Genomic DNA, 25,604 nt, shown 5'->3' with positions numbered 1-25,604 from the left:
CAGAAAACAGAGGAAGAAAGTTCAGAGAAGAAGCTTCATAGAAAGACATTAAAGTTACAGACAGCATTTAACCCTTTGGGAGAAAGTGATTCCAGCACTTTACTGAGTAAATCCCACCAGGACTGTAGCAGGTAAAGACCCCAATATCCACAGGTGTCCCTTCTAATTGGGGGGAAACTCTCACCTCTAATAATCCTCGGACAGTTCTGACAAACACAGTAACGTGCCCCTTTATGGAGTTGACAGAAAGTCTGTTTAGTCTCTTTAGCTTCATAGTATCAGCTCTAATCCAATGGTGAGAGAGCGATTTACCCTGAAGAGTCACAGATTGTGGGGTTGGTATAAAATGTTATATTTGGGGGGGTTTCTGAAGAAAGCATGCATTACTCTCATAGTACAGTGCCCTTTTCTTGGCCCCCACACAGTATAATGTTACCCCATTACCACCATCCTCCACACACATTATGAAAACGCGAGGTGCTGCTACCTAAACCACTTGATAATAAATCCTCAATTATCCTCATTCTTGATGCAGCACGTTCGGTGCCTCTTTCTTTGCTCCTACACACAGCATAATTTTCGCACTTTACTGCCATCCCCCACACACAATGTGTAATTTTTTTTGTAACTTTTTTGTTTGGGTGTTTTTAATGTAATATATACGGAAGCCTATGGAAAATGTTAAAAAAAAATCATATCCCTACCATATGAAAAAAAACACTGTACATGGAGACATTGGTCTCATATATCTCCTGTCTTGATGTAATAATGTGGCGCCCCTGAGGCTCGGTCGCCACAGAGGTACTGCACCTTCTCCTAAGGTGTAGTGCCCCACCATCCAGGTAAGGTGGGAACTCCTGACCACGCTCCAACACCTGCATCCCACACGACAGGGTAGTTGAGCACATCCACATTGGGGATCTTTCTCCTATATTCTCTGGGAGCACCTTTGGTGGTTCCCTGCTTGGAACACTGGACGTGCTGGGAGGTGGGTGGAGTTAGATATATAAAAGAGTGGGAAAGTGTAGAATTACATGTCAGTCAGTAGGAGGTCAGTCAGCAGGACAGTCAGTCAGGAGAGTCTGGGGATGGGTCAGTCTGACAGGAGGAGAGCGAGGAAGGAGATCCCTGGAAGAGGGATGGAGGAAGGAGTGCTGCAGCTGCCTCAGTGATCTGAGCCAGCTGGCACGGGAAAGGGAAGAGAAGGAGAAGGACGTAGAACTGTAATCTAAGCTTCCATAAGAGAGAGAAAGACAAGTACGGAACGAAGGAGAGAAGGGAACAGAGAGGACATGGGTTGGAGAGAGAACCCTGCCTAGAGGTTCCAGCGCAAGGCCGGGGCGCGGTCCCCGAGGTTGTATGGAAACTTATGGTTCTGCAGCAGACACCGGTGGAGTAGTTGGCTGTAAATGCACTACTCCCATCTAATACTTGAGGGCACAACAGCAACACGGATAGACAGCCGGGAGTGAGGCGTCCCGAAGCAGGCTACAGCTGTCTGCCGTGCAAGTAGAGTTCTGGGAACATCTGTCAGGAGGCATTCCAGGGTAACTAAGTACTGGAGTGCTTCACACCACAAGGCGCTATAGAGGAGACGTTCAGGAAGGCACATGTTGGCGGAGTGTTGGAAGGGAGCATTCCATCTTGCCTGGAGGTGGACTGAGTCTCTGCCCCGGAGGACACGGTACGGAGGCAGGCACCTGTGTGCACTAGGAACTGTGAGTAAAGCTTTGGAACTACAGGCCTTGGTGTCCTCCACTTATTCTCACGCCAACACAACCAGCACTGCTACATCTGAGCCCTCTCTTACAATTTCACATCTACACTGCCCTGGGACTACAGCTCAACCTGTGGGGAGCTGCACCATCTTTGCTGCACCATGTCATCAGTCCCAGCGGATCTGCATGCAGCGTTGGCTTAACATCTCCCTTGCCAAACACCACAGGTGGCGTCACGAACTATTCACCTAATCCATTACATTGAACCACCATTACTTGGGCTCCCAGGGCCACGGACCGGGTCACCGGCACCGCCACCCATTCTCCCTGACACCGGCCCGGTACCGAGTACCCCACATCCCTGGGAGGGCGACCCACTTACAAACAAGCTTTTATAAAAGCCTCAAACTTCTGTGTTTGACTCAGACCTGAGATCTAACGTGATAGATTACAGTGCGGGGAAGACGGGAAACCTTCATATAGATGGCCAGTGGGGATGGAGTTAGTGACAGACTCTAGCAAAATATGTTTCTAGAGCCGTAGTAGAAGATGGAGATGTCCTCCTCATCATGAAGTGGATATTTCTCCTGTCACGTGTAATGAATATCTCCTGCAGTATTGCTAAGGCCGATTCCAGTGTCGGTAAATGAGACGAGAATTAGCGTTATGGAAGAGGAGTCTATGAGGAACGTATTCAGCTGCCGACTCCGAGGAAGAAACTGCTTGTTGTCTGTGGCCTAAATATATAGGTTTTATTAGTAGATGTCAGGGAAGAACGCAGTATGTTGTAAAATAATAAAAATACCATTGCAGCTTGGGTCCCCGCCAGTCTCTGCATTTTCTGCTCAGTCCTAACAATCTTGTCATTCCTACAGATAATCAGCTCCTGAAGTAACATAGCCAGTGACTGGGAGCATGGAGGAGATGTCTAAGTCAGCAATTCAACTTGTGATCCAGTCCATATATGACTAGAAAATACAACAGCTACATGTTCTATCTCCTCATATGTTCCCCTTATTATCTCCAGTAATTGTATTATTACACAGGATTTTTATGATGTCACATCGGCTCATCTTCTCATTCAGGTCTCTACAATATCGGATCCTCTCAGTGAAGATCTTCTACATAAGAGAATTTTCCTGATTTACCCATCAAGGATGGATATGGACAGAGACAAGATGGCGGAGAGGATATTACACCTCACCCTAGAGATCCTCTTCCAGCTTACTGGAGAGGTGAGAGATTCTGATGACGTCACATTACATCATTCTTATCTATGGGAATAACAGATGGACAGAACTGGAGAGGTGAGGACTCTGGAAATGTCTGTAGTGAGATTTATTAATGTGTCTCTCCATAACCAGGATTACACAGTAGTGAAGAAGACCTCTAGTAAGCGCTGTCAGGACTCAGTGTCTGACAAATGGGGAAGACCCCTGAGCCCAGTCACGGGGCCTCCATCTCACCACGTGATACATGAGGACATCAATGACCAGAAGATCATAGAACTCGCCTACAAGATGATTGAGCTGCTGACTGGAGAGGTGACACTGCTGGGAATGCTGGGACATTATACAGTAACGCTATGAAGGGATCGGGTGGATGACAGTATCATTGTATGTGTCAGGTTCCTATAAGGTGTCAGGATGTCGCCGTCTATTTCTCCATGGAGGAGTGGGAGTATTTAGAAGGACACAAACATGTGTATGATGACATCATGATGGAGGCTCCCCAGCCCCTCACATCACCAGGTAATAGACAGGACTGAATACACACGGCTTATAATTATCTGTATGTAAAGAATGAATTCAGTCCCTGTATGTGTTTCCTCCAGTTCTATCCAGTAAGAGGACAGCACCAGAGAGATGTCCCCGTCCTCTTCTTCCACAGGACTGTAAACAAGAAGATCCCAATGTTCCTCAGAATCAGGTAGATGGAGAGAAGGTGTCATGAGATCTCCCCTATGATGTGTAGATGGCTGTGAAGGTCTTGTGCTCAGTCTTGTTTTATCCACCAGTATTATATGTTTTATACTTGTGTAATGAGAACGGTGGAGATGGCAGGATTAGAGCTAATCATATATGTGACTTCTCCATCTGTCTGTGACTTTTATAATTATTTCAGGGTGAAGATCTGACCCATATTAATACTACAGAGACATATGTGAGGGGTGATGAGCGGTGTAAAGAAGAGATTCCTACATATGACTACCCAGGTGAGCAGTAACCACTAAATACAAAGAAGTCACAGATTCTCTGCTTTATCAGTGGTGTAGTTCAGCCGGTGACCAGAAAATTGCCCACATGGAAAACTGCCCATGGGTCGCCCTCGCACACCCAGGGCAGCGGGGTACTCGGTATCGGGCCGGTGTCAAGGCGGGAATGTGTCACAGCAGCGGTGACCCGATCCGTGGCCCTGGGCGCCCAATATCAATGGCGGTGATGTTAATGGTGTTAAAGTTTATATGAATAGTTCGTGACGCCACCCGTGGTGTTTGGCAAGTAAGGTGTTGAGCCAATGCTGAATGCAGATCCACTGGGACTGATGGTGTGGTGCAGCAGAGATGGTATAGCTCCCCACAGGTGGAGCTGTAGTCCCAGGGCAGTGTAGGTGCAATGGGTGAGGAGAGGCGCAGAATGGCACAGATGTGGTTACCCAGATGTAGCGGTGCTGGAATAACTGGAGGACACCAGAGTATGCGGTTCCAAAGCTTTACTCACTGTTTGCAGTTCACACAACTGCCTGCCTCCGCACTGTGTTCTCCAGGTCAGGGCTCCAGACAACCTCCAGGCAGGATAGGATTCTCCCTTCCACACTCCGCCAACATGTACCTTACTGAACGACTCCTCCAATGCGCCTTTAGATGCGAAGCACTCCAGTACTTAGTTACCCTGGAATGCCGCTCTCTAGGTGTTCCTAGTCTTTACTTGTATGACAGACAGCTGTAGCCTGCTTCGGGGACTCCTCACTGAGTCCCGGCTCTCTATTCAGTTGCTGTTGTGTCTCAAGTCTATGATGGGAGCAAGGCGTTAGCGGCTCACTACTCCTCCGGTGTCTGTTGCCGGACATAAAGATCCAATCAACCTCGGGGACCGGGACCCGGCCTTTGCGCTCTCTGGACTGGAAGGGTTCTCTATCTTTCTTCAACCTGCTTCCCACCGTCCTTCTATTCTCCTTCATTCCGATCTGTTCTATCTCTCTTATGGAATCTGTAGTCTGCAGTCTACGTCTCTTTCTCCTTCTCTTCCTCTCCTAGGGAGCTCGTTCCACTAAGACCAGTCCTCAGCCTCTCCTGACTGACTGCCTTCCTCCGCCTTGAGCTCCTCTCAGGCTGACCTGCTGTCAGCCTGCTCTCTCCCTGGGACTCACCCCAGACTGACCTTCTGTCAGACTGACTTGAAATCCTACACCTTCCCTCTCTTTTATATCTAACTCCACCCGCCTCCCCAGCAACTCTCGTGTTACGAAGCCAGGGACCACAAAAGGCACCCTATGACCTTTCCAGCATAAAGCATGGATGGGTCCCTGCTGAACTATCCTGTGTGTGGGGTGCAGGTGTTGGAATGCGGAAAGGAGTTCCCACCCTACCTGGATGGTGGGGCACTACACCTTAGGAGAAGGTGCAGTACCTCTGTGGCGACTGAAGCCTCAGGGGCGCCACACCCACATGAAAAATTGCCAATTGCAGCATCGCAAAGTTTCAGATCTATGATATTTGAGGTGCAAGGTGAGGATGTTCACATGATATGTGAAAAATGCCCACAGAAAATTGCCCACAGACATGAATACCCACAGGAAAACCGTAGCGAGTTATAGGTGAGATGCTCTGCAGGACAGAGAATAGCATAGATCTATAGGTTAAATATTCTGCAGAACAGGGGCATAGTATGCTGGTATACGTGAGATGCTCTGCAGGACAGAACAATAATATAGAATTATAGGTGAGATGCTCTGCAGGACAGAGAATAGTATAGAATTATAGGTTAAATGCTCTGCAGGACAGGGGGATACTATGCAGGTATAGGTGAGATGCTCTGCAGGACAGAGAATAGTATAGCTGTAGGGTCGGTGGGCCGGGCTGGGGGGTGGTCCCTCTGTATACCGCGCAGTGACGTACAGACACAAGATGAGGCAGGTTTTGGGTACAACAGGTCCAAGTTTATTCTCTTGCCGTCCGCCTGACGGCCTCCGAAGTACACCGCACTTCACTTCACTTATCGGCCCTCCGTTTCCAGGGCTGCTTCCCGCACATCGTACTTTACACCGGCGACGTACATATACGCACCGTCCCCTCTTCACTCTTCGATGATACTGTCAGATCCGTCACTGTGGCCGCCTTAGGCCCATAAACAAACAGTACTTTTACCGATCAGTCGTCTCAATTCGGTATGCTTTACCTCAGTGCCTCTTGTATGCTGCGGTACTTTCCTGTCAGGACCGTCCCCCTGACTTTGTCTCTCCTCAGTCCCCCTGGTTTGGTTTTCCTCACAGTGCACAAACTGTCGTAGTCCTCCTGTCACTGGAGCTCCCCCTGGGGACTGGAACTTTCTGGAACCCTCCTGTCAAATTTATATCATTCCCGGTTCCCTGTAACTCCGCCCCTCATGACCAATGGTTTTCTAAGCCCTAAGCTGATGTCAAGTCCTTTGCTCACACTCCTCCCTGCCCTCTAATGGTCAACCCAAGGTACTGCACGTCCACTACACTTTCTCAGCTGTTTCCCCACTGTAGTAACTGACACCTGTCTAAACTGTGCAAACCTATCTTTCTCTATTCTGACAAGTCTGTCCGTCCATCAGGTCACCTTCCCTACATAGCATTATAGGTTAAATGCTCTGCAGGACAAGGGGATAGTATACAGGTATAGGTGAGATGCTCTGCAGGGCAGGAAAATAATATACAATTATAGGTGAGATGCTCTGCAGGACACAGAATAATATAGAATTATAGGTTAAATGATCTGTACGATGGGGGATAGTATACAGGTATAGGTGAGATGCTCTGCAGGACGGGGAATAGTATACAGGTATAGGTGAGATGCTCTGCAGAACAGGGGGATAGTATACAGGTATAGGTGAGATGCTCTGCAGGACAGGGGGATAGTATACAGGAATAGGTGAGATGCTCTGCAGGACAGGGGGATAGTATACAGGTACAGGTGAGATGCTCTGCAGGACACAGAATAATATAGAATTATAGGTTAAACTAGATGTGTATTTCCTGAAGGAAGTACAGATAGTGGTTTGAAATGGTGCCCGGGCTGCCCCTTTAAGAGAGACTTGCCTGCTGCACTTGCAAGACTTTCAACTCAGGATCCGTTTTAACTGTGGGTGCCACTCAGGGGCCACTTTGGCCTCAGAGTCTGATTTGGTGGGTGGGGCCCCTCAGGATCCGATTCAGTGGCCTGGGCTCCTCAGGGTTTGAATTGGTGGCTGGGATCCCTCAGGGTCCGATTTTGTGGGTGGGGCCCCTCAGGGTCCGATTTGGTGGGTGGGGGCCCCTCAGGGTCCGATTTTGAGGTTGGGGCCCCTCAGGATCTGATTTTGTGGCCGGGGCCCCTCAGGTTCCGATTTTGTGGGTTGGGCCCCTCAGGGTCCAATTTTGTGGTTGGGGCCCCTCAGGGTCCGATTTTGTGGGTGGGGTGCCTCAGGGTCTGATTTTGTGGCCGGGGCCCCTCAGGGTCAAATTTTGTGGCCGGGGCACCTCAGGGTCCGATTTTGTGGTTATGGCCCCTCAGGGTCCGATTTTGTGGCCGGGGCCCCTCAGGGTCCGATTTTGTGGTTGGGGCCCTCAGGGTCCGATTTTGTGGCCGGGGCCCCTCAGGGTCCGAATTTGTGGCCGGAACCCCTCAGGGTCCGATTTTGTGGGTGGGGCCCCTCAGGGTCCGATTTTGTGGCCGGGGCCCCTCAGGGTCCGATTTTGTGGTTGGGGCCCTCAGGGTCTGATTTTGTGGCTGGGGCCCCTCAGGGTCTGAATTTGTGGCCGGGGCCCCTCAGGGTCTGATTTTGTGGCCAGGGCCCCTCAGGGTCCGATTTTGTGGGTGGGGCCCCTTAGGGTCTGATTATGTGAGTGGAGCCCCCTGGGTCCATTTTGGTGGGCGGGAACACTCTGGGTTCAATTTGGTGGGCGGGGCTACTCAGGGTCCGATTTGGTGGGCGAGGCCCCTCAGGGTCCGATTTGGTGGGCGGGGCCCCTCAGGGTCTGATTTTGTGGCCAGGGCCCCTCAGGGTCCGATTTTGTGGGTGGGGCCCCTCAGGGTCCGATTTTGTGGGTGGGGCCCCTTAGGGTCTGATTATGTGAGCGGAGCCACCTGGGTCCATTTTGGTGGGCGGGGCCACTCTGGGTTCAATTTAGTGGGCGGGCTACTCAGGGTCCGATTTGGTGGGTGGGGCCCCTCAGGGTCCGATTTGGTGGGCGGGGCCCCTCAGGGTCCGAGTTGGCGGGCGGGGCCCCTCAGGGTCCAATTTTGTGGGCGGGGCCCCTCAGGGTCCAATTTGGTGGGCGGGGCCCCTCTGGGTCCGATATTGTGGTTGGGCCCCTCAGGGTCCGATTTTGTGGGTGGGGCCCCTCAGGGTCCAATTTTGTGGCCGGGGCACCTCAGGGTCTGATTTTGTGGCCGGGGCCCCTCAGGGTCCGATTTAGTGGGCGGGGCCCCACAGGGTCCGATTTTGTGGGCGGGGCCCCTCAGGGTCTGATTTCGTGGGTGGGGCCCCTCAGGATCCGATTCGGTGGCCTGGGCTCCTCAGGGCTTGAAATGGTGGACAGGATCCCTCAGGGTCAGATTTTGTGGCCGGGGCCTCTCGGTCCGATTTTGTGGGTGGGGCCGCTTAGGGTCCGATTTTGTGGGCGGAGCCCCTCTGGGTCCAATTTGGTAGGTGGGGCCCCTCTGGGTTCGATTTGGTGGGTAGGGCCCCTTAGGGTCCGGTTTGGTGGGCAGGGCCTCTCTGGGTCCGATTTGGTGGGTGGGGCCACTCTGGGTAAGATTTGGAGGCTGGGGTCGCTCAGCCTCCGATTTGGAGGCCGGGGTCGACGAGCTTCCGATTTGGAGACCGAGGTCAAAGAGCCTCCGCTTTGGAGGCCGAGGTCGATGAGCTTCTGATTTGGAGGCCGGGGTCGATGAGCCTCCGATTTGGAGGCCGGGGTTGTTGAGACTCCGATTTGGAGGCCGGGGTCGATCAGCCTCCGATTTGGAGGCTGGGGTCACTCAGCCTCCGATTTGGAGGCCGGGGTGGCTCAGCCTCCCATTTGGAGCCTGTGGTCACTCAGCTTTCACTTTGGCGTGTCGGCCCTTTAAGACTCATTTCGGTGCGCCGGCCCTTTAACAATCACTTTGGCGCGTCGGCCCTTTAAGAGCTAGTTTGGCTCACTGGGCTTCTTCTAAATCCACTTTGGCAGACATTCTCTATCAGGGGCATGCGTCATGTGATGAAGCTAGATTTGCATTAGTGCTGTGGGTTTCGCTTTAAGAGCTGATATTATGTGGCAGAAGCTCTGTCCTCGGGGCGTCATGTGACGTTCGTAGGCGTTGGCATAGTAACTGGGTCTGGCTGCGCATATCAATGAGCTTAACTGCCATTTGAATCGCCTCAGGGCACGTTTTGCCATTTCCCATTGAAATGCATTGGAGACAGTGCATTCCAATGACGGGAAAAAAAAAATTCAAACGCAAATTGCGCAAAAACTACAAATCCGATCGACACGAAAAATACTTAGCACACCTCTCATGGACGCTGGCTTCGAAACGACACCTCAACGGAGTCTGTGCGTGTAGCGGTTCGGGCCGCATTAATTGCGGAAATCAACTTAATAACTAGATGTGTATTTCCTGAAGGAAGTACAGATAGTGGTTTGAAATGCTGCCCGGGCTGCCCCTTTAAGAGAGACTTGCCTGCTGCACCTGCAAGACTTTCAACTCAGGATCCGTTTTAACTGTGGGTGCCTCTCAGGGCCACTTTGGCCTCAGGGTCCGATTTTGTGGGTGGGGCCCTCAGGGCCCGATTTTGTGGGTGGGGCCCCTCAGGGTCCGATTTTGTGGCCGGGGCACCTCAGGGTCCGATTTGGTGGGTGGGGCCCCTCAGGGTCCAATTTGGTGGCCGGGTCCCCTCAGGGGCTGATTTGGTGGGTGGGGCCCTCAGGGTCCGATTTTGTGGCCGGGCCCCTCAGGGTCCGATTTTGTGGGTGGGGCCCCTCAGGGTCCGATTTTGTGGGCGGGGCCCCTGAGGGTCTGATTTTGTGGGTGGGGCCCCTCAGGGTCCGATTTTGTGGCCGGGGCCCCTCAGGGTCCGATTTGGTGGGTGGGGCCCCTCAGGGTCCGATTTGGTGAGCGGTGCCCCTCAGGGTCCGATTTGGTGATCGAGGCCCCTCAGGGTCTGATTTGGTGGGCGGGATCTATCAGAGTCCGATTTGGTGGGCGGGGCCCCTCAGGGTCCAATTTGGTTGGCGGGGACCCTCAGGGTCTGATTTGGTGGGCGGGATCTATCAGAGTCCGATTTGGTGGGCGGGGCCCCTCAGGGTCCAATTTGGTTGGCGGGGACCCTCGGGGTCCGATTTGGTGGGCGGGGCCCCTCGGGGTCCGATTTGGTGGGCGGGGTCCGATTTGGTGGGTGGGGCCCATCGGGGTCCGATTTGGTGAGCGGGGCCACTCTAGGTCTGATTTGGTGGTCGGGCCACTCTGGGTCCGATTTGGTGGGCGGGGCCCCTCAGAGTTCAATTTGGTCAGCGGGGCCCCTCAGGGTCCGATTTTGTGGCCGGGGCCCCTCAGGGTCCGATTTGGTGGTTGGGGCCCCTCAGTGTCCGATTTTGTGGCCGGAACCCCTAAGGGTCTGATTTTGTGGGTGGGGCCCCTCAGGTTCCGATTTTGTGGCCGGGGCCCCTCAGGTTCCGATTTTGTGGCCGGGGCCCCTCATGGTCCGATTTGGTGGGCGGGGCCCCTCAGGGTCCGATTTGTAGGCCGGGGTCAATCAGCCTCTGATTTGGAGCCTGGGGTCACTCAGCTTTTGACTTGGCGCGCCGGCCCTTTAAGACTCATTTAAGTGCGGCCACCCTGTGGGGTCATGTAAAATTCATAGGCATTGGCATACTAACTGGGTCTGCCTGCGCATATCAATGAGCTTAACTGCCATTTGCATCGCCTCACGACTGCCCCAATGTGTTCCTATGGCCAAATTTTCCCATTGAAATCCATTGAGGAAAATGTTTTTTCAAATGCTAATTGCGCAAAAACTACAAATCCGATCGACATGAAAAATACTTAGCACACCACTTGTGGACGCTGGCTTCGAAACGACGCCTCAATGGAGTCTACGTGTAGCGGTTCGAGCCGCATTAATTGCGGAAATCAACTGAATAATAATATTAATACTAGATGTGTATTTCCTGAAGGAAGTACAGATAGTGGTTTGAAATGATGCCCAGGCTGCCCCTTTAAGAGAGACTTGCCTGCTGCCCCTGCAAGACTTTCAACTCAGGATCCGTTTTAACTGTGGGTGCCTCTCAGGGGCCACTTTGGCCTCAGGGTCCGATTTTGTGGGTGGGGCCCCTCAGGGTCCGATTTTGTGGCCGGGGCACCTCAGGGTCCGATTTGGTGGGTGGGGTCCCTCAGGGTCCGATTTGGTGGGCGGGGCCCTTCAGGGTCCGATTTTGTGGCTGGGGCCCCTCAGGGTCCGATTTGGTGGTTGGGGACCCTCAGGGTCAGATTTTGTGGCTGGGGCCCCTCAGGGTCCGATTTTGTGGCCGGAACCCCTCAGGGTCCGATTTTGTGGGTGGGGCCCCTCAGGGTCCGATTTGGTGGGCTGGGTCACTCTGGGTTCGGTTTTGTGGTTGGGGTCCCTCAGGGTCCGATTTTATGGGTGGGGCCCCTCAGGGTCCGATACTGTGTCCGGGGCCCCTCAGGGTCCGATTTTGTGGTTGGGGCCTTTCAGAATCCGATTTGGTGGGCGGGGCCGCTCAGGGTTCGATTTGGTGAGCGGGGCCCCTCAGAGTTCAATTTGGTGAGCAGGGCCCCTCAGGGTCCGATTTGGTGAGCGGGGCCCCTCAGAGTTCAATTTGGTGAGCGGGGCCCCTCAGGGTCCGATTTGGTGCGCGGGGCCCCTCAGGGTCTGATTTGGTGGGCATGATCTCTCAGAGTCCGATTTGGTGGGCGGGGCCCCTCAGGGTCCGATTTGGTGGGCGGGGGGCACACTTTGGCGCACATTCTCTCTCAGGGGCATGCGTCATGTGATGAAGCTAGATTTGCATTTGTGCTGTGGGTTTCGCTTTAAGAGCTGATATTATGTTGCAGAAGCTCTGTCCTGGGGGCGTCATGTGACGTTCGTAGACGTTGGCATAGTAACTGGGTGTGCCTGCGCATATCAATGAGCTTTACTGCCATTTCAATCGCCTCAGGGCACGTTTTAAGCTTCCCATTCAAATGCATTGATACAGTGCATTCCAATGACGGGAAAAAAAATTTCAAACGCAAATTGCGCAAGAACTACAAATCCGATCAACACGAAAAATACTTAGCACACCTCTCGTGGACACTGGCTTCGAAACTACACCTCAACGGAGTCTGTGTGTGTAGCGGTTCGGGCCGTCTTAATTGCGGAAATCAACTGAATAATAATAATACTAGATGTGTATTTCCTAAAGGAAGTACAGATAGTGGTTTGAAATGGTGCCCGGGCTGCCCCTTTAAGAGAGACTTGCCTGCTGCCCCTGCAAGACTTTCAACTCAGGATCCGTTTTAAGTGTGGGTGCCTCTCAGGGGCCACTTTGGCCTCAGGGTCTGATTTGGTGGGTGGGGCCCCTCAGGATCCGATTTTGTGGGTGGGGCCCCTCAGGGTCCGATTTTGTGGCCGGGGCCCCTCAGGATCCGATTTTGTGGCCGGGGCCCCTCAGGGTCCGATTTTGTGGCCGGGGCCCCTCAGGGTCCGATTTTGCGGGTGGGGCCCCTCAGGGTCCGATTTTGCGGGTGGGGCCCCTCAGGGTCCGATTCTGCGGGTGGGGCCCCTCAGGGTCCGATTTTGTGGGTGGGGCCCCTCAGGGTCCGATTTTGTGGCCGGGGCCCCTCAGGGTCCGATTTTGTGGCCGGGGTCTCTCAGGGTCCGATTTTGTGGTTGGGGCCCCTCAGGGTCTGATTTTGTGGATGGGGCGGGGCCCCTTATGGTCTGATTTTGTCGGTGGAGCCCCCTGGGTCCATTTTGGTGGGCGGGGCCACTCTGGGTCCGATTTAGTGGGCGGTGCCCCTCATGGTCCGATTTGGTGGGCGGGGCCCCTCTGGGTCCGATTTGGTGGGCGGGGTCACTCTGGGTCCGATTTGGTGGGCGGGGCTCCTCAGGGTCCGATTTGATGGGCGGGGCCCCTCTGGGTCCGATTTGGTGGGCGGGGCCCCTCTGAGTCTGATTTGGTGGGCGGGGCCCCTCAGTGTCCGATTTGGTGGGCTGTGCCACTCTGGGTCCGTTTTTGGTGGGCGGGGCCACTGGGTCTGATTTGGTGGGCGGGTCCCCTCTGGGTCCGATTTGGTGGGCGGGGCCCCTCTGGGTCCGATTTGGTGGGCGGGGCCCCTCGGGGTCCGATTTGGTGGGCGGGGTCACTCTGGGTCCGATTTGGTGGGCGGGGCCACTCTGGGTCCGATTTGGTGGGCGGGGCCCCTCAGGATCCGATTTGGTGGGCTGTGCCACTCTGGGTCTGATTTTTTTAGCTGAGCCACGCTGGGTCCGATTTGGAGGCCAGGGTGGCTCAGCCTCCGATTTGGAGGCCGGGGTGGCTCAGCCTCCGATTTGGAGCCTGGGGTCACTCAGCTTTCGATTTGGCGCGCCGGCCCTTTAAGACTCATTTCGGTGCGCCGGCCCTTTTAGAATCACTTTGGCACGTCGGCCCTTTAAGAGCCAGGGTGGCTCACTGGGCTTCTAAATCCACTTTGGCGCACATTCTCTCTCAGGGGCATGCGTCATGTGATGAAGCTAGATTTGCATTTGTGCTGTGGGTTTCGCTTTAAGAGCTGATATGTGGCAGAAGCTCTGTCCTCGGGGCATCATGTGACGTTCGTAGGCGTTGGCATAGTAACTGGGTGTGCCTGCGCATATCAATGAGCTCAACTGCCATTTCAATCGCCTCAGGGCATGTTTTAAGCTTCCCATTGAAAAGCATTGAGACAGTGCATTCCAATGACGGGAAAAATAATTTTCAAACGCAAATTGCGCAAAAACTACAAATCCGATCGACACGAAAAATACTTAGCACACCTCTCATGGACGCTGGCTTCGAAACGACACCTCAACGGAGTCTGTGCGTGTAGTGGTTCGGGCCGCATTAATTGCGGAAATCAACTGGAAAATAATAATAATAAGAAGAACTAGATGTGTATTTCCTGAAGGAAGTACAGATAGTGGTTTGAAATGGTGCCTGGGCTACCCCTTTAAGAGAGACTTGCCTGCTGCCCCTGCAAGACTTTCAACTCAGGATATGTTTTAAATGTGGGTGCCTCTCAGAGGCCACTTTGGCCTCAGGGTCTGATTTGGTGGTGGGGCCCCTCAGGATCCGATTCGGTGTCCTGGGATCCTCAGGATTTGAATTAGTGGCTGGGATTCCTCAGGGTCCAATTTTGTGGGTGGGGCCCCTCAGGGTCTGATTTTGTGGGTGTGGCCCCTCAGGGTCCGATTTTGTGGGTGAGGCCCCTCAGGGTCCGATTTTGTGGGTGGGTCCCCTCAGGGTCCGATTTTATGGGTGGGGCCCCTCAGGGTCCGATTTTGTGGGTGGGGACCCTCATGGTCCGATTTTGTGGGTGGGGCCCCTCAGGGTACAATTTTGAGGCCGGGGCCCCTCAGGGTCCTATTTCGTGGCCGGGGCCCCTCAGGGTCCGATTTTGTGGCCGGGGCCACTCAGGGTCCGATTTTGTGGGTGGGGCCCCCTGGGTCCATTTTGGTGGGCGGGGCCACTCTGGGTCCGATTTGGTGGGCGGGGCCCCTCAGGGTCTGACTTGGTGGGCGGGGCCCCTCGGGGTCTGATTTGGTGGGCGGGGCTCCTCAGGGTCTGATTTGGTGGGCGTGGCCTCTCGGTCCGATTTAGTGGGCAGTGACCCTCAGGGTTCGATTTGGTGGGCGGGGCCCCTCAGGGTCCGATTTGGTGGGCGGGTCCCTTTCATGGTCCGAATTGGTGGGCGGGGTCACTCTGGGTCCGATTTGGTGGACGGAGCTCCTCAGGGTCCGATTTGGTGGGTGGGGCCACTCTGAGTCTGATTTGGTGGGCGGGGCCCCTCAGTGTCCGATTTGGTGGGCTGTGCCACTCTGGGTCCGTTTTTGGTGGGCGGGGCCACTCTGGGTCCGATTTGGAGGCCAAGGTGGCTCAGCCTCCGATTTGGAGCTTGGGGTCACTCAGCTTTCGATTTGGCGTGTCGGCCCTTTAAGAATCACTTTGGCGCTTCGGCCCTTTAAGAGCCAGTTTGGCTCACTGGGCTTCTAAATACACTTTGGCACACATTCTCTTTCAGGGGCATGCGTCATGTGATGAAGCTAGATTTGCATTTGTGCTGTGGGTTTCGCTTTAAGAGCTGATATTATGTGGCAGAAGCTCTGTCCTTGGGGCGTCATGTGACGTTCGTAGGCGTTGGCATAGTAACTGGGTGTGCCTGCGCATATCAATGAGCTTAACTGCCATTTCAATCGCCTCAGGGCATGTTTTGTCTATGGCAAAATTTCCCCATTCAAATGCATTGGGACAATGCATTCCAATGACGGGAAAAAAAATTTCTAATGCAAATTGCGCAAAAACTACGAATCCGATCAGCACAAAAAATACTTAGCACACCTCTCGTGGACGCTGGCTTCGAAACGACACCTCAGCGGAGTCTGTGCATGTAGTGGTTCGGGAAGCATTAATTGCGGAAAATCAACTGAATAATAATAATAATACTAGATGTGTATTTCCTGAAGGAAGTACAGATAGTGGTTTGAAATGGTGCCTGGGCTGCCCCTTTAAGAGAGACTTGCCTGCTGCCCCTGCAAGACTTTCACCTCAGGATCCGTTTTAACTGTGGGGGCCACTCGGGGGCCGATTTGGTGGGCGGGGCCAGAGAGAGAGAGAAAGAAAGAAAGAAAGAGAACAGAGAGAGAGAAACAGAGAAAGAAAAATTCTATAAAGATACTATAGCAGCCCAGATCCCATTGTAGTGCCTACCTGAGCCTCCTGGTGCAGGACATATCATGATCCGCTCACATGGCCGACATCCCCGATTCCAAGGCGATCCACTGTCCGCGCTATCAGAGGAGGACACGGTAATGGATCTGAAGCATTCCCTGAAGTGCCTCCATGGTTCCGTCACAATCTCCTCCCGAAATTACCTCATTTCTGGTCAGCTTCCAGCACGTCACTTCCGGTAGAAAGTTACGTGCAAGTTTTAAATTGCTCCTTGGGGCTCCGCTGTGTACTCCTGTGTCTCGCGGGGAAAGTATGCTCCCGGCTGGGGCAGTCTCTCTCTCAAAATCGGGACTGTCTCGCTGGATCCGGGACAGTTGGGACACGGGAGGTATAAATGCTCCCCACCATACACCTCGTACACCCCCGGCTCTGCTCCGCTCCATAAACACACGGCTCTGCTTCATAAACACTCAGCTCCCCTCCGTACCCCTCGTACACACACGGCTCTGCTCCGTACACCTCGTACACACACGGCTCCGCTCCGTACACCTCGTACACACACGGCTCTGCTCCGTACACCTCGTAGACACACGGCTCTGCTCCATACACCTTGTAAAACCCCTCCTGACCCCACACAAGTACACACATGGCTCTACTACATCCACCTTGTAAACCCCTCCTGACCCCACACAAGTACACACACGGCTCTGCTACATCCACCTTGTAAACCCCTCCTGACCCACACAAGTACACAAACGGCTCTGCTACATCCACCTTGTAAAACCCCTCCTGACCCACACAAGTACTCACACGGCTCTGCTACATCCACCTTGTAAAATCCCTCCTGACCCCACACAAGTACACACACGGCTCTGCTACATCCACCTTGTAAAACACCTCCTGACCCACACAAGTACACACACAGCTCTGCTACATCCACCTTGTAAAACACCTCCTGACCCACACAAGTACACACATGGCTCTGCTACATCCACCATGTAAAACCCCTCCAGACCACACACAAGTACACACACGGCTCTGCTACATCCACCTTGAAAAACCCCTCCTGACCCCACACAAGTACTCACACGGCTCTGCTACATCCACCTTGTAAAACACCTCCTGACCCCACACAAGTACACACACAGCTCTGATACATCCACCTTGTAAAACCCCTCCTGACCCCACACAAGTACACACACGGCTCTGCTACATCCACCTTGTAAACCCCTCCTAACCCCACACAAGTACACACACGGCTCTGCTACATTCACCTTGTAAACCCCTCCTGACCCCACACAAGTACACACACGGCTCTGCTACATCCACATTGTAAAACCCCTCCGTGACCCCACACAAGTACACACACGGCTCTGCTACATCCACATTGTAAAACCCCTCCTTGACCCCACACAAGTACACACACGGCCCTGCTACATCCACCTTGTAAAACCCCTCCCTGACCCCACACAAGTACACACAAGGCTCTGCTACATCCACCTTGTAAACCCCTCCTGACCCCACACAAGTACATACACGGCCCTGCTACATCCACCTTGTAAAACCCCTCCTGACCCCACACAAGTACACACGCGGCCCTGCTACATCCACCTTGTAAAACCCTCCTGACCCCACACAAGTACACACACGGCTCTGCTACATCCACCTTGTAAAACACCTCCCTGACCCCACACAAGTACACACATGGCTCTGCTACATCCACCTTGTAAACCCCTCCTGACCCCACACAAGTACACGCACGGCTCTGCTTCATCCACCTTGTAAACCCCTCCTGACCCCACACAAGTACACACACGGCTCTGCTACATCCACCTTGTAAACCCCTCCTGACCCCACACAAGTACACACGCGGCTCTGCTACATCCACCTTGTAAAACCCCTCCTTGACCCCACACAAGTACACACACGGCACTGCTACATCCACCTTGTAAAACCCCTCCTGACCCCACACAAGTACACACACAGCTCTGCTACATCCACCTTGTAAACCCCTCCTGACCCCACACAAGTACACACACGGCTCTGCTACATCCACCTTGTAAACCCCTCCTGACCCCACACAAGTACACACGCGGCTCTGCTACATCCACCTTGTAAAACCCCTCCTGACCCCACACAAGTACACACACGGCACTGCTACATCCACCTTGTAAAACCCCTCCTGACCCCACACAAGTACACACACGGCTCTGCTACATCCACCTTGTAAAACCCCTCCTGACCCCACACAAGTACACACACGGCACTGCTACATCCACCTTGTAAAACCCCTCCTGACCCCACACAAGTACACACGCGGCTCTGCTACATCCACCTTGTAAAACCCCTCCTGACCCCACACAAGTACACACGCGGCCCTGCTACATCCACCTTGTAAAACCCTCCTCACCCCACACAAGTACACACACGGCTCTGCTACATCCACCTTGTAAAACACCTCCCTGACCCCACACAAGTACACACATGGCTCTGCTACATCCACCTTGTAAACCCCTCCTGACCCCACACAAGTACACGCACGGCTCTGCTTCATCCACCTTGTAAACCCCTCCTGACCCCACACAAGTACACGCACGGCTCTGCTTCATCCACCTTGTAAACCCCTCCTGACCCCACACAAGTACACACACGGCTCTGCTACATCCACCTTGTAAACCCCTCCTGACCCCACACAAGTACACACGCGGCTCTGCTACATCCACCTTGTAAAACCCCTCCTGACCCCACACAAGTACACACACGGCACTGCTACATCCACCTTGTAAAACCCCTCCTGACCCCACACAAGTACACACACAGCTCTGCTACATCCACCTTGTAAACCCCTCCTGACCCCACACAAGTACACACACGGCTCTGCTACATCCACCTTGTAAACCCCTCCTGACCCCACACAAGTACACACGCGGCTCTGCTACATCCACCTTGTAAAACCCCTCCTGACCCCACACAAGTACACACACGGCACTGCTACATCCACCTTGTAAAACCCCTCCTGACCCCACACAAGTACACACACGGCTCTGCTACATCCACCTTGTAAAACCCCTCCTGACCCCACACAAGTACACACGCGGCTCTGCTACATCCACCTTGTAAAACCCCTCCTGACCCCACACAAGTACACACACGGCTCTGCTACATCCACCTTGTAAAACCCTTCCTGACCCCACACAAGTACACACACGGCACTGCTACATCCACCTTGTAAAACCCCTCCTGACCCCACACAAGTACACACACGGCTCTGCTACATCCACCTTGTAAAACCCCTCCTGACCCCACACAAGTACACACGCGGCCCTGCTACATCCACCTTGTAAAACCCTCCTGACCCCACACAAGTACACGCACGGCTCTGCTACATCCACCTTGTAAAACCCCTCCTGACCCCACACAAGTACACACGCGGCTCTGCTACATCCACCTTGTAAAACCCCTCCTGACCCCACACAAGTACACACACGGCTCTGCTACATCCACCTTGTAAAACCCTTCCTGACCCCACACAAGTACACACACGGCACTGCTACATCCACCTTGTAAAACCCCTCCTGACCCCACACAAGTACACACACGGCTCTGCTACATCCACCTTGTAAAACCCCTCCTGACCCCACACAAGTACACACGCGGCCCTGCTACATCCACCTTGTAAAACCCTCCTGACCCCACACAAGTACACACACGGCTCTGCTACATCCACCTTGTAAAACCCCTCCTGACCCCACACAAGTACACACGCGGCTCTGCTACATCCACCTTGTAAAACCCCTCCTGACCCCACACAAGTACACACACGGCTCTGCTACATCCACCTTGTAAAACCCTTCCTGACCCCACACAAGTACACACACGGCACTGCTACATCCACCTTGTAAAACCCCTCCTGACCCCACACAAGTACACACACGGCTCTGCTACATCCACCTTGTAAAACCCCTCCTGACCCCACACAAGTACACACGCGGCCCTGCTACATCCACCTTGTAAAACCCTCCTGACCCCACACAAGTACACACACGGCTCTGCTACATCCACCTTGTAAAACACCTCCCTGACCCCACTGTCCCACACATAAATGTTACCTCATCCATCCAGACCAGCACCGTAATGACAAGCGACCAGCACAGCAGAGTCCTGCAGACGCCCTGATCATGTGACCCCTGACTCCTCCCCTCCTGTGACCTCATCACAGGTCCTGTGTCAACACCGCACACAAGATTACAGCCGAAGGAAGCGATGACCATTGCTGGCAGTAAGGCTGTGTGCACACGATGCAGATATCCAGTGGATCCGCAGCGGATTTTACCGCGCAGAAACGTTGCATATCCGCATTGTGATGTACAGTAGCCTTAACATCAATGAAAAAAAAAAACGTACAGCAGACGCTGCGGATTTTTCTGCGCAGTTTTCCTGCGGTACAAAATCCGCAGCATGTTACTTCTTTTGTGCGGTTTTCCATCTCCCCTGTCACCAAATCCGCAGGAGGAAAACCACAGAAAAACCGCAGGAAAAATGGAAAAAATCCGCAGGAAAAATGCAGGTCATTTAACCTGCGGATTTCTTCCATTCTGAGTGGAAAAATCCGCAGGGCTAAAAAGTCGTCTGCACTCAGCCTAAGGGGCTGCGTCACTGCGTGGGTCCCTCGTGGAGGGCGCAGGATGGGGTCAGTACATGGGGGGCGTGGCGGCGGCCGGCGGGTATCCCAGACAGCGTGAGTGGGTCCTCCCATCTCGCCAGGGCCCTGGCACTTGCCCGGGTGCTGACGCCGGCCCTGGCCTACGCATATCAATGAGCATAACCGTCACCTCACGACTGCCCCATGTTTTCCCTATGGCAACATTTTCCCATTAAAATGCAATGAGACAATGCATTCCAATGACAAGAAAATGTTTTTTCAAATGCAAATTGCGCAAAAACTACAAATCCGATCGACACGAAAAATACTTAGCACACCTCTCGTGGACGCTGGCTTCGAAACGACACCTCAACGGAGCCTGTGCGTGTAGCGGATCGGGCCGCATTAATTGCGGAAATCAACTGAATAGTAATAATAATACTAGATGTGTATTTCCTGAAGGAAGTACAGATAGTGGTTTGAAATGGTGCCTGGGCTGCCCCTTTAAGAGAGACTTGCCTGCTGCCCCTGCAAGACTTTCAACTCAGGATCCGTTTTAAGTGTGGGTGCATATCAGGGGCCACTTTGGCCTCAGGGTCCGCTTTTGTGGGTGGGGCCCCTCAGGGCCTGATTTTGTGGGTGGGGCCCCTCAGGGTCCGATTTTGTGGCCGGGGCCCATCAGGGTCCGATTTGGTAGGTGGGGCCCCTCAGGGTCCGATTTGGTGGGCGGGGCCCTTCAGGGTCCGATTTGCTGGGCGGGGACCCTCAGGGTCCTATTTGGTGGGTGGGGACCCTCAGGGTCCTATATGGTGGGCGGGGCCCCTCAGGGTCGGATTTGGTGGGCAGGGTCCGTCAGGGTCTGATTTGGTGGGCGGGACACCTCAGGGTCTGATTTGGTGGTTGGGGCCTTTCAGAATCCGATTTGGTGGGTGAGGCCCCTCAGAGTTCAATTTGGTGAGCAGGGCGATTTGGTGATCGGGGCCCCTCAGGGTCTGATTTGGTGGACGGGATCTCTGAGTCCGATTTGGTGGGCAGGGCCCCTCAGGGTCCGATTTGGTGGGCGGGGCCTCTCAGGGTCCGATTTGGTGGGCGGGGCCCATCAGGGTCCGATTTGGTGGGTGGGGTCCATCAGGGTCCGATTTGGTGGGCGGAGCCCCTCAGGGTCCGATTTGCCGGGTGGGGCCCCTCAGGGTCCGATTTTGTGGATAGGGCCCCTCAGGGTCTAATTTGGTGGCCGGGGCCCTCAGGGTCCGATTTTGTGGGTGGGGCCCCTCAGGGTCCGATTTTGTGTTTGGGGCACCTCAGGGTCCGATTTGGTGGATGCGGCCCCTCAGGGTCCGATTTGGTGGGTGGGGCCCCTCAGGGTCCGATTTGTTGAGCGGGGCCCCTCAGGGACGATTTGGTGGTTGGGGCCTTTCAGAATCCGATTTGGTGGGCAGGGCCTCTCAGGGTCCGATTTTGTGGCCGGGGACTCTCAGGGTCCCATTTTGTGTTTGGGGCACCTCAGTGTCCGATGTGGTGGGTGGGGCCCCTCAGGGTCCGATTTTGTGGATGGGGCCCCTCAGGCTCCGATTTTGTGGATGGGGCCACTCAGGGTCTGATATGGTGGGCGGGGCCCCTCAGGGTCTGATATGGTGGGTGGAGCCCCTCAGGGTCTGATTTGGTGGGCGGGGCCCCTCAGGGTCCGATTTGGTGGGCAGGGCCCCTCAGGGTTCGATGTGGTGGGTGGGGCCCCTCAGTGTCTGATTTGTTGGGCGGGGTCCCTCAGGGTCCTATTTGGTGGGTGGGGCCACTCAGGGTCCGATTTGGTGGGCGGGGCCCCTTAGGTTCCGATTTGCTGGGTGGGGCCCCTCAGGGTCCTATTTGATGGGCGAGGCCCCTCAGGGTTGGATTTGGTGGGCAGGGCCCGTCAGGGTCCGATTTGGTGGGCGGGACCCCTCAGGGTCCGATTTGGTGGTTGGGGCCTTTCAGAATCCAATTTGGTGGGCGGGGCCCCTCAGGGTCCGATTTGGTGAGTGGGGCCCCTCAGGGTCCGATTTGGTGAGCAGGGCCCCTCAGTGTCCGATTTGTTGAGCAGGGCCCCTCAGTGTCCGATTTGGTGGGCGGGATCTCTCAGTCTGATTTGGTGGGCGGGGCCCTTCAGGGTCCGATTTGGTGGGCGGGGCCCCTCGGTCCAATTTGGTGAGCAGGGCCCCTCAGGGTCCGATTTGGTGGGTGGGGGCGCAATTTGGCGCACATTCTCAGGGGCATGCGTCATGTGATGAAGCTAGATTTGCATTTGTGCTGTGGGTTGCGCTTTAAGAGCTGATATTATGTGGCAGAATCTGTGTCCTGGGGGCGTCATGTGACGTTCGTAGGCGTTGGCATAGTAACTGGGTGTGCCTGCGCATATCAATGAGCTTTACTGCCATTTCAATCGCCTCAGGGCACGGTTTAAGTTTCCCATTGAAAAGCATTGAGACAGTGCATTCCAATGACGGGAAAAAAAATTTTCAAACGCAAATTGCACAAAAACTACAAATCCGATCGACACGAAAAATACTTAGCACACCTCTCGTGGACGCTGGCTTTGAAACGACACCTCAACGGAGTCTATGCGTGTAGCGGTTCGGGCCGCATTAATGACGGGTCACTCAGCTTTCGATTTGGCGCGCCCGCCCTTTAATGCTCATTTTGGTGCCCCGGCCCTTTAAGAATCACTTAGGCTCGTCGGCCGTTAAAAGAGTTAGTTTGGCGGACTGGGCTTCTAAATCCACTTTGGCGTTCATTCTCTCTCAGGGGCATGCGTCATGTGATGAAGCTAGATTTGCATTTGTGCTGTGGGTTTCGCTTTAAGAGCTGATATTATCTGCCAGAAACTGTGTCCTGGGGGCGTCATGTAAAGTTCGTAGGCGTTGGCATAGTAACTGGGTCTGCCTGTGCATATCAATGAGCTTTACTGCCATTTGAATCACCTCAGGGCATGTTTTCTCTATGGCAAAATTTCCCCATTGAAAAGCATTGAGACAATACATTCCAATGACGGGGAAAAAAATTTTTCTAGCACAAATTGCACAAACTACAAATCCGATCGACACGAAAATTACTTAGCACACCTCTCATGGACGCTGACTTCGAAACGACACCTCAACGGAGTCTGTGCGTTTAGCGGTTCGGGTCGCATTAATTGCGGAAATCAACTGAATAATACGAATAAGTTAGCAGCGTTCGGATTACAACATTAATACTAGATGTGTATTTCCTGAAGGAAGTACAGATAGTGGTTTGAAATGGTGCCTGGGCTGCCCCTTTAAGAGAGACTTGCCTGCTGCCCCTGCAAGACTTTCAACTCAGGATCTGTTTTAAATGTGGGTGCCTCTCAGGGGCCACTTTGGCCTCAGGGTCTGATTTGGTGGGTGGGGCCCCTCAGGATCCGATTCGGTGGCCTGGGCTAATAAGGATTTGAATTAGTGGCCGGGATTCCTCAGGGTCCAATTTTGTGGGTGGGGCCCCTCAGGGTCCGATTTTGTGGGTGGGTCCCCTCAGGGTCCGATTTTGTGGGTGGGGCTCCTCAGGGTCCGATTTTGTGGGTGGGGCCCCTCATGGCTGATTTTGTGGGTGGGGCCCCTCAGGGTACGATTTTGTGGGTGGGGCCCCTCAGGGTCCGATTTTATGGCCGGGGCCCCTCAGGGTCTGATTTTATGGCCGGGGCCCCTCAGGGTCTGATTTTGTGGGTGGCACCCCTCAGGGTCCGATTTTGTGGCCGGGACCCCTCAGGGTCCGATTTTGTGGTCTGGGCCCCTCAGGGTCCGATTTTGTGGCCGGGGCCCCTCAGGGTCCGATTTTGTGGCCGGGGCCCCTCAGGGCCCGATTTTGTGGCTGGGGCCGCTCAGGGTCCGATTTTGTTGGTTGGGCCCCTCAGGGTCCGATTTTGAGGGTGGGGCCCCTCAGAGTCCGATTTGGTTGGCGGGGCCCCTCAGGGTCCGATTTGGTAGGCGGGGCCCCTCAGGGTCCGATTTTGAGGGCGGGGCACCTCAGGGTCCGATTTTGAGGGTGGGGCCCCTCAGGGTCCGATTTTGTGGGTGGGGTCCCTCAGAGTCCAATTTGGTTGGCGGGGCCCCTCAGGGTCCGATTTGGTAGGCGGGGCCCCTCAGGGTCCGATTTTGAGGGCGGGGCCCCTCAGGGTCCGATTTTGAGGGCGGGGCCCCTGAGGGTCCGATTTTGTGGGCGGGGCCCCTCTGGGTTCGATTTTGTGGCCGGGGTCTCTCAGGGTCCGATTTTGTGGCCGGGGCCTCTTAGGGTCCGATTTTGTGGTTGGGGGCCCTCAGGGTCCGATTTTGTGGGTGGGGCCCCTCCAAGTCCGATTTGGTTGGCGGGGCCCCTCAGGGTCCGATTTGGTGGGCGGGGCCTCTCAGGGTCCGATTTTGAGGGTGGGGCCCCTCAGGGTCCGATTTTGTGGGCGGGGCCCCTCAGGGTCCGATTTTGTGGGCGGGGCCCAATTTTGTGGGTGGGGCCCTTCTGGGTTTGATTTTGTGGCCGGGGTCTCTCAGGGTCCGATTTTGTGGTTGGGGCCCCTCAGGGTCCGATTTTGTGGTTGGGGCCCCTCAGGGTCCGATTTTTTGGCCGGGGCCCCTCAGGGTCCGATATTGTGGCCGGGGCCCCTCAGGGACCGATTTTGAGGGTGGGGCCCCTCAGGGTCTAATTTGGTGGGCGGGGCCCCTCAGGGTCCGATTTTGTGGGTGGGGCCCCTCAGGGTCCGATTTTGTGGCTGGGGCCCCTCAGGGTCTGATTTTGTGGCTGGGGTCCCTCAGGGTCTGATTTTGTGGGTGGGGCCCCTCAGTGTTCGATTTTGTGGTTGGGGCCCCTCAGGGTCCGATTTTGTGGCCGGGGTCTCTCAGTGTCCGATTTTGTGGCTGGGACCCCTCAGGGTCTGGATTTGTGGGTGGGGCCCCTTAGGGTCCGATTTTGTGGGTGGGGCCCCTCAGGGTCCGATTTTGTGGCTGGGGACCCTCAGGGTCTGATTTTGTGGCTGTGGCCCCTCAGGGTCTGATTTTGAGGGTGGGGCCCCTCAGGGTCTAATTTGGTGGGCGGGGCCCCTCAGGGTCCGATTTTGTGGGTGGGGCCCCTCAGGGTCCGATTTTGTGAGTGGG

At 54.6% G+C, this 25,604-nt stretch overlaps 1 protein-coding gene across 1 annotated transcript in view; it reads left to right on the top strand.

The window, feature by feature from the left end:
• Positions 1-25,604, top strand: part of LOC141047065 (uncharacterized) — a 570,550-nt gene that overhangs the window by 172,828 nt on the left and 372,118 nt on the right. The window contains 4 exon segments of the mRNA XM_073541995.1: positions 2,804-2,953; positions 3,083-3,262; positions 3,346-3,469; positions 3,553-3,646. Coding sequence (XP_073398096.1) covers positions 2,804-2,953; positions 3,083-3,262; positions 3,346-3,469; positions 3,553-3,646 — 548 coding nt within the window.

This window comes from Dendrobates tinctorius, unplaced genomic scaffold, assembly GCF_039654945.1.
Source record: "Dendrobates tinctorius isolate UK_male_01 unplaced genomic scaffold, ASM3965494v1 ptg000126l, whole genome shotgun sequence".
NCBI classification, from domain to species: domain Eukaryota; kingdom Metazoa; phylum Chordata; class Amphibia; order Anura; family Dendrobatidae; genus Dendrobates; species Dendrobates tinctorius.
Note: the sequence above shows the minus strand (reverse complement) of the source record. Positions and strands in the feature narration are given on the sequence as shown.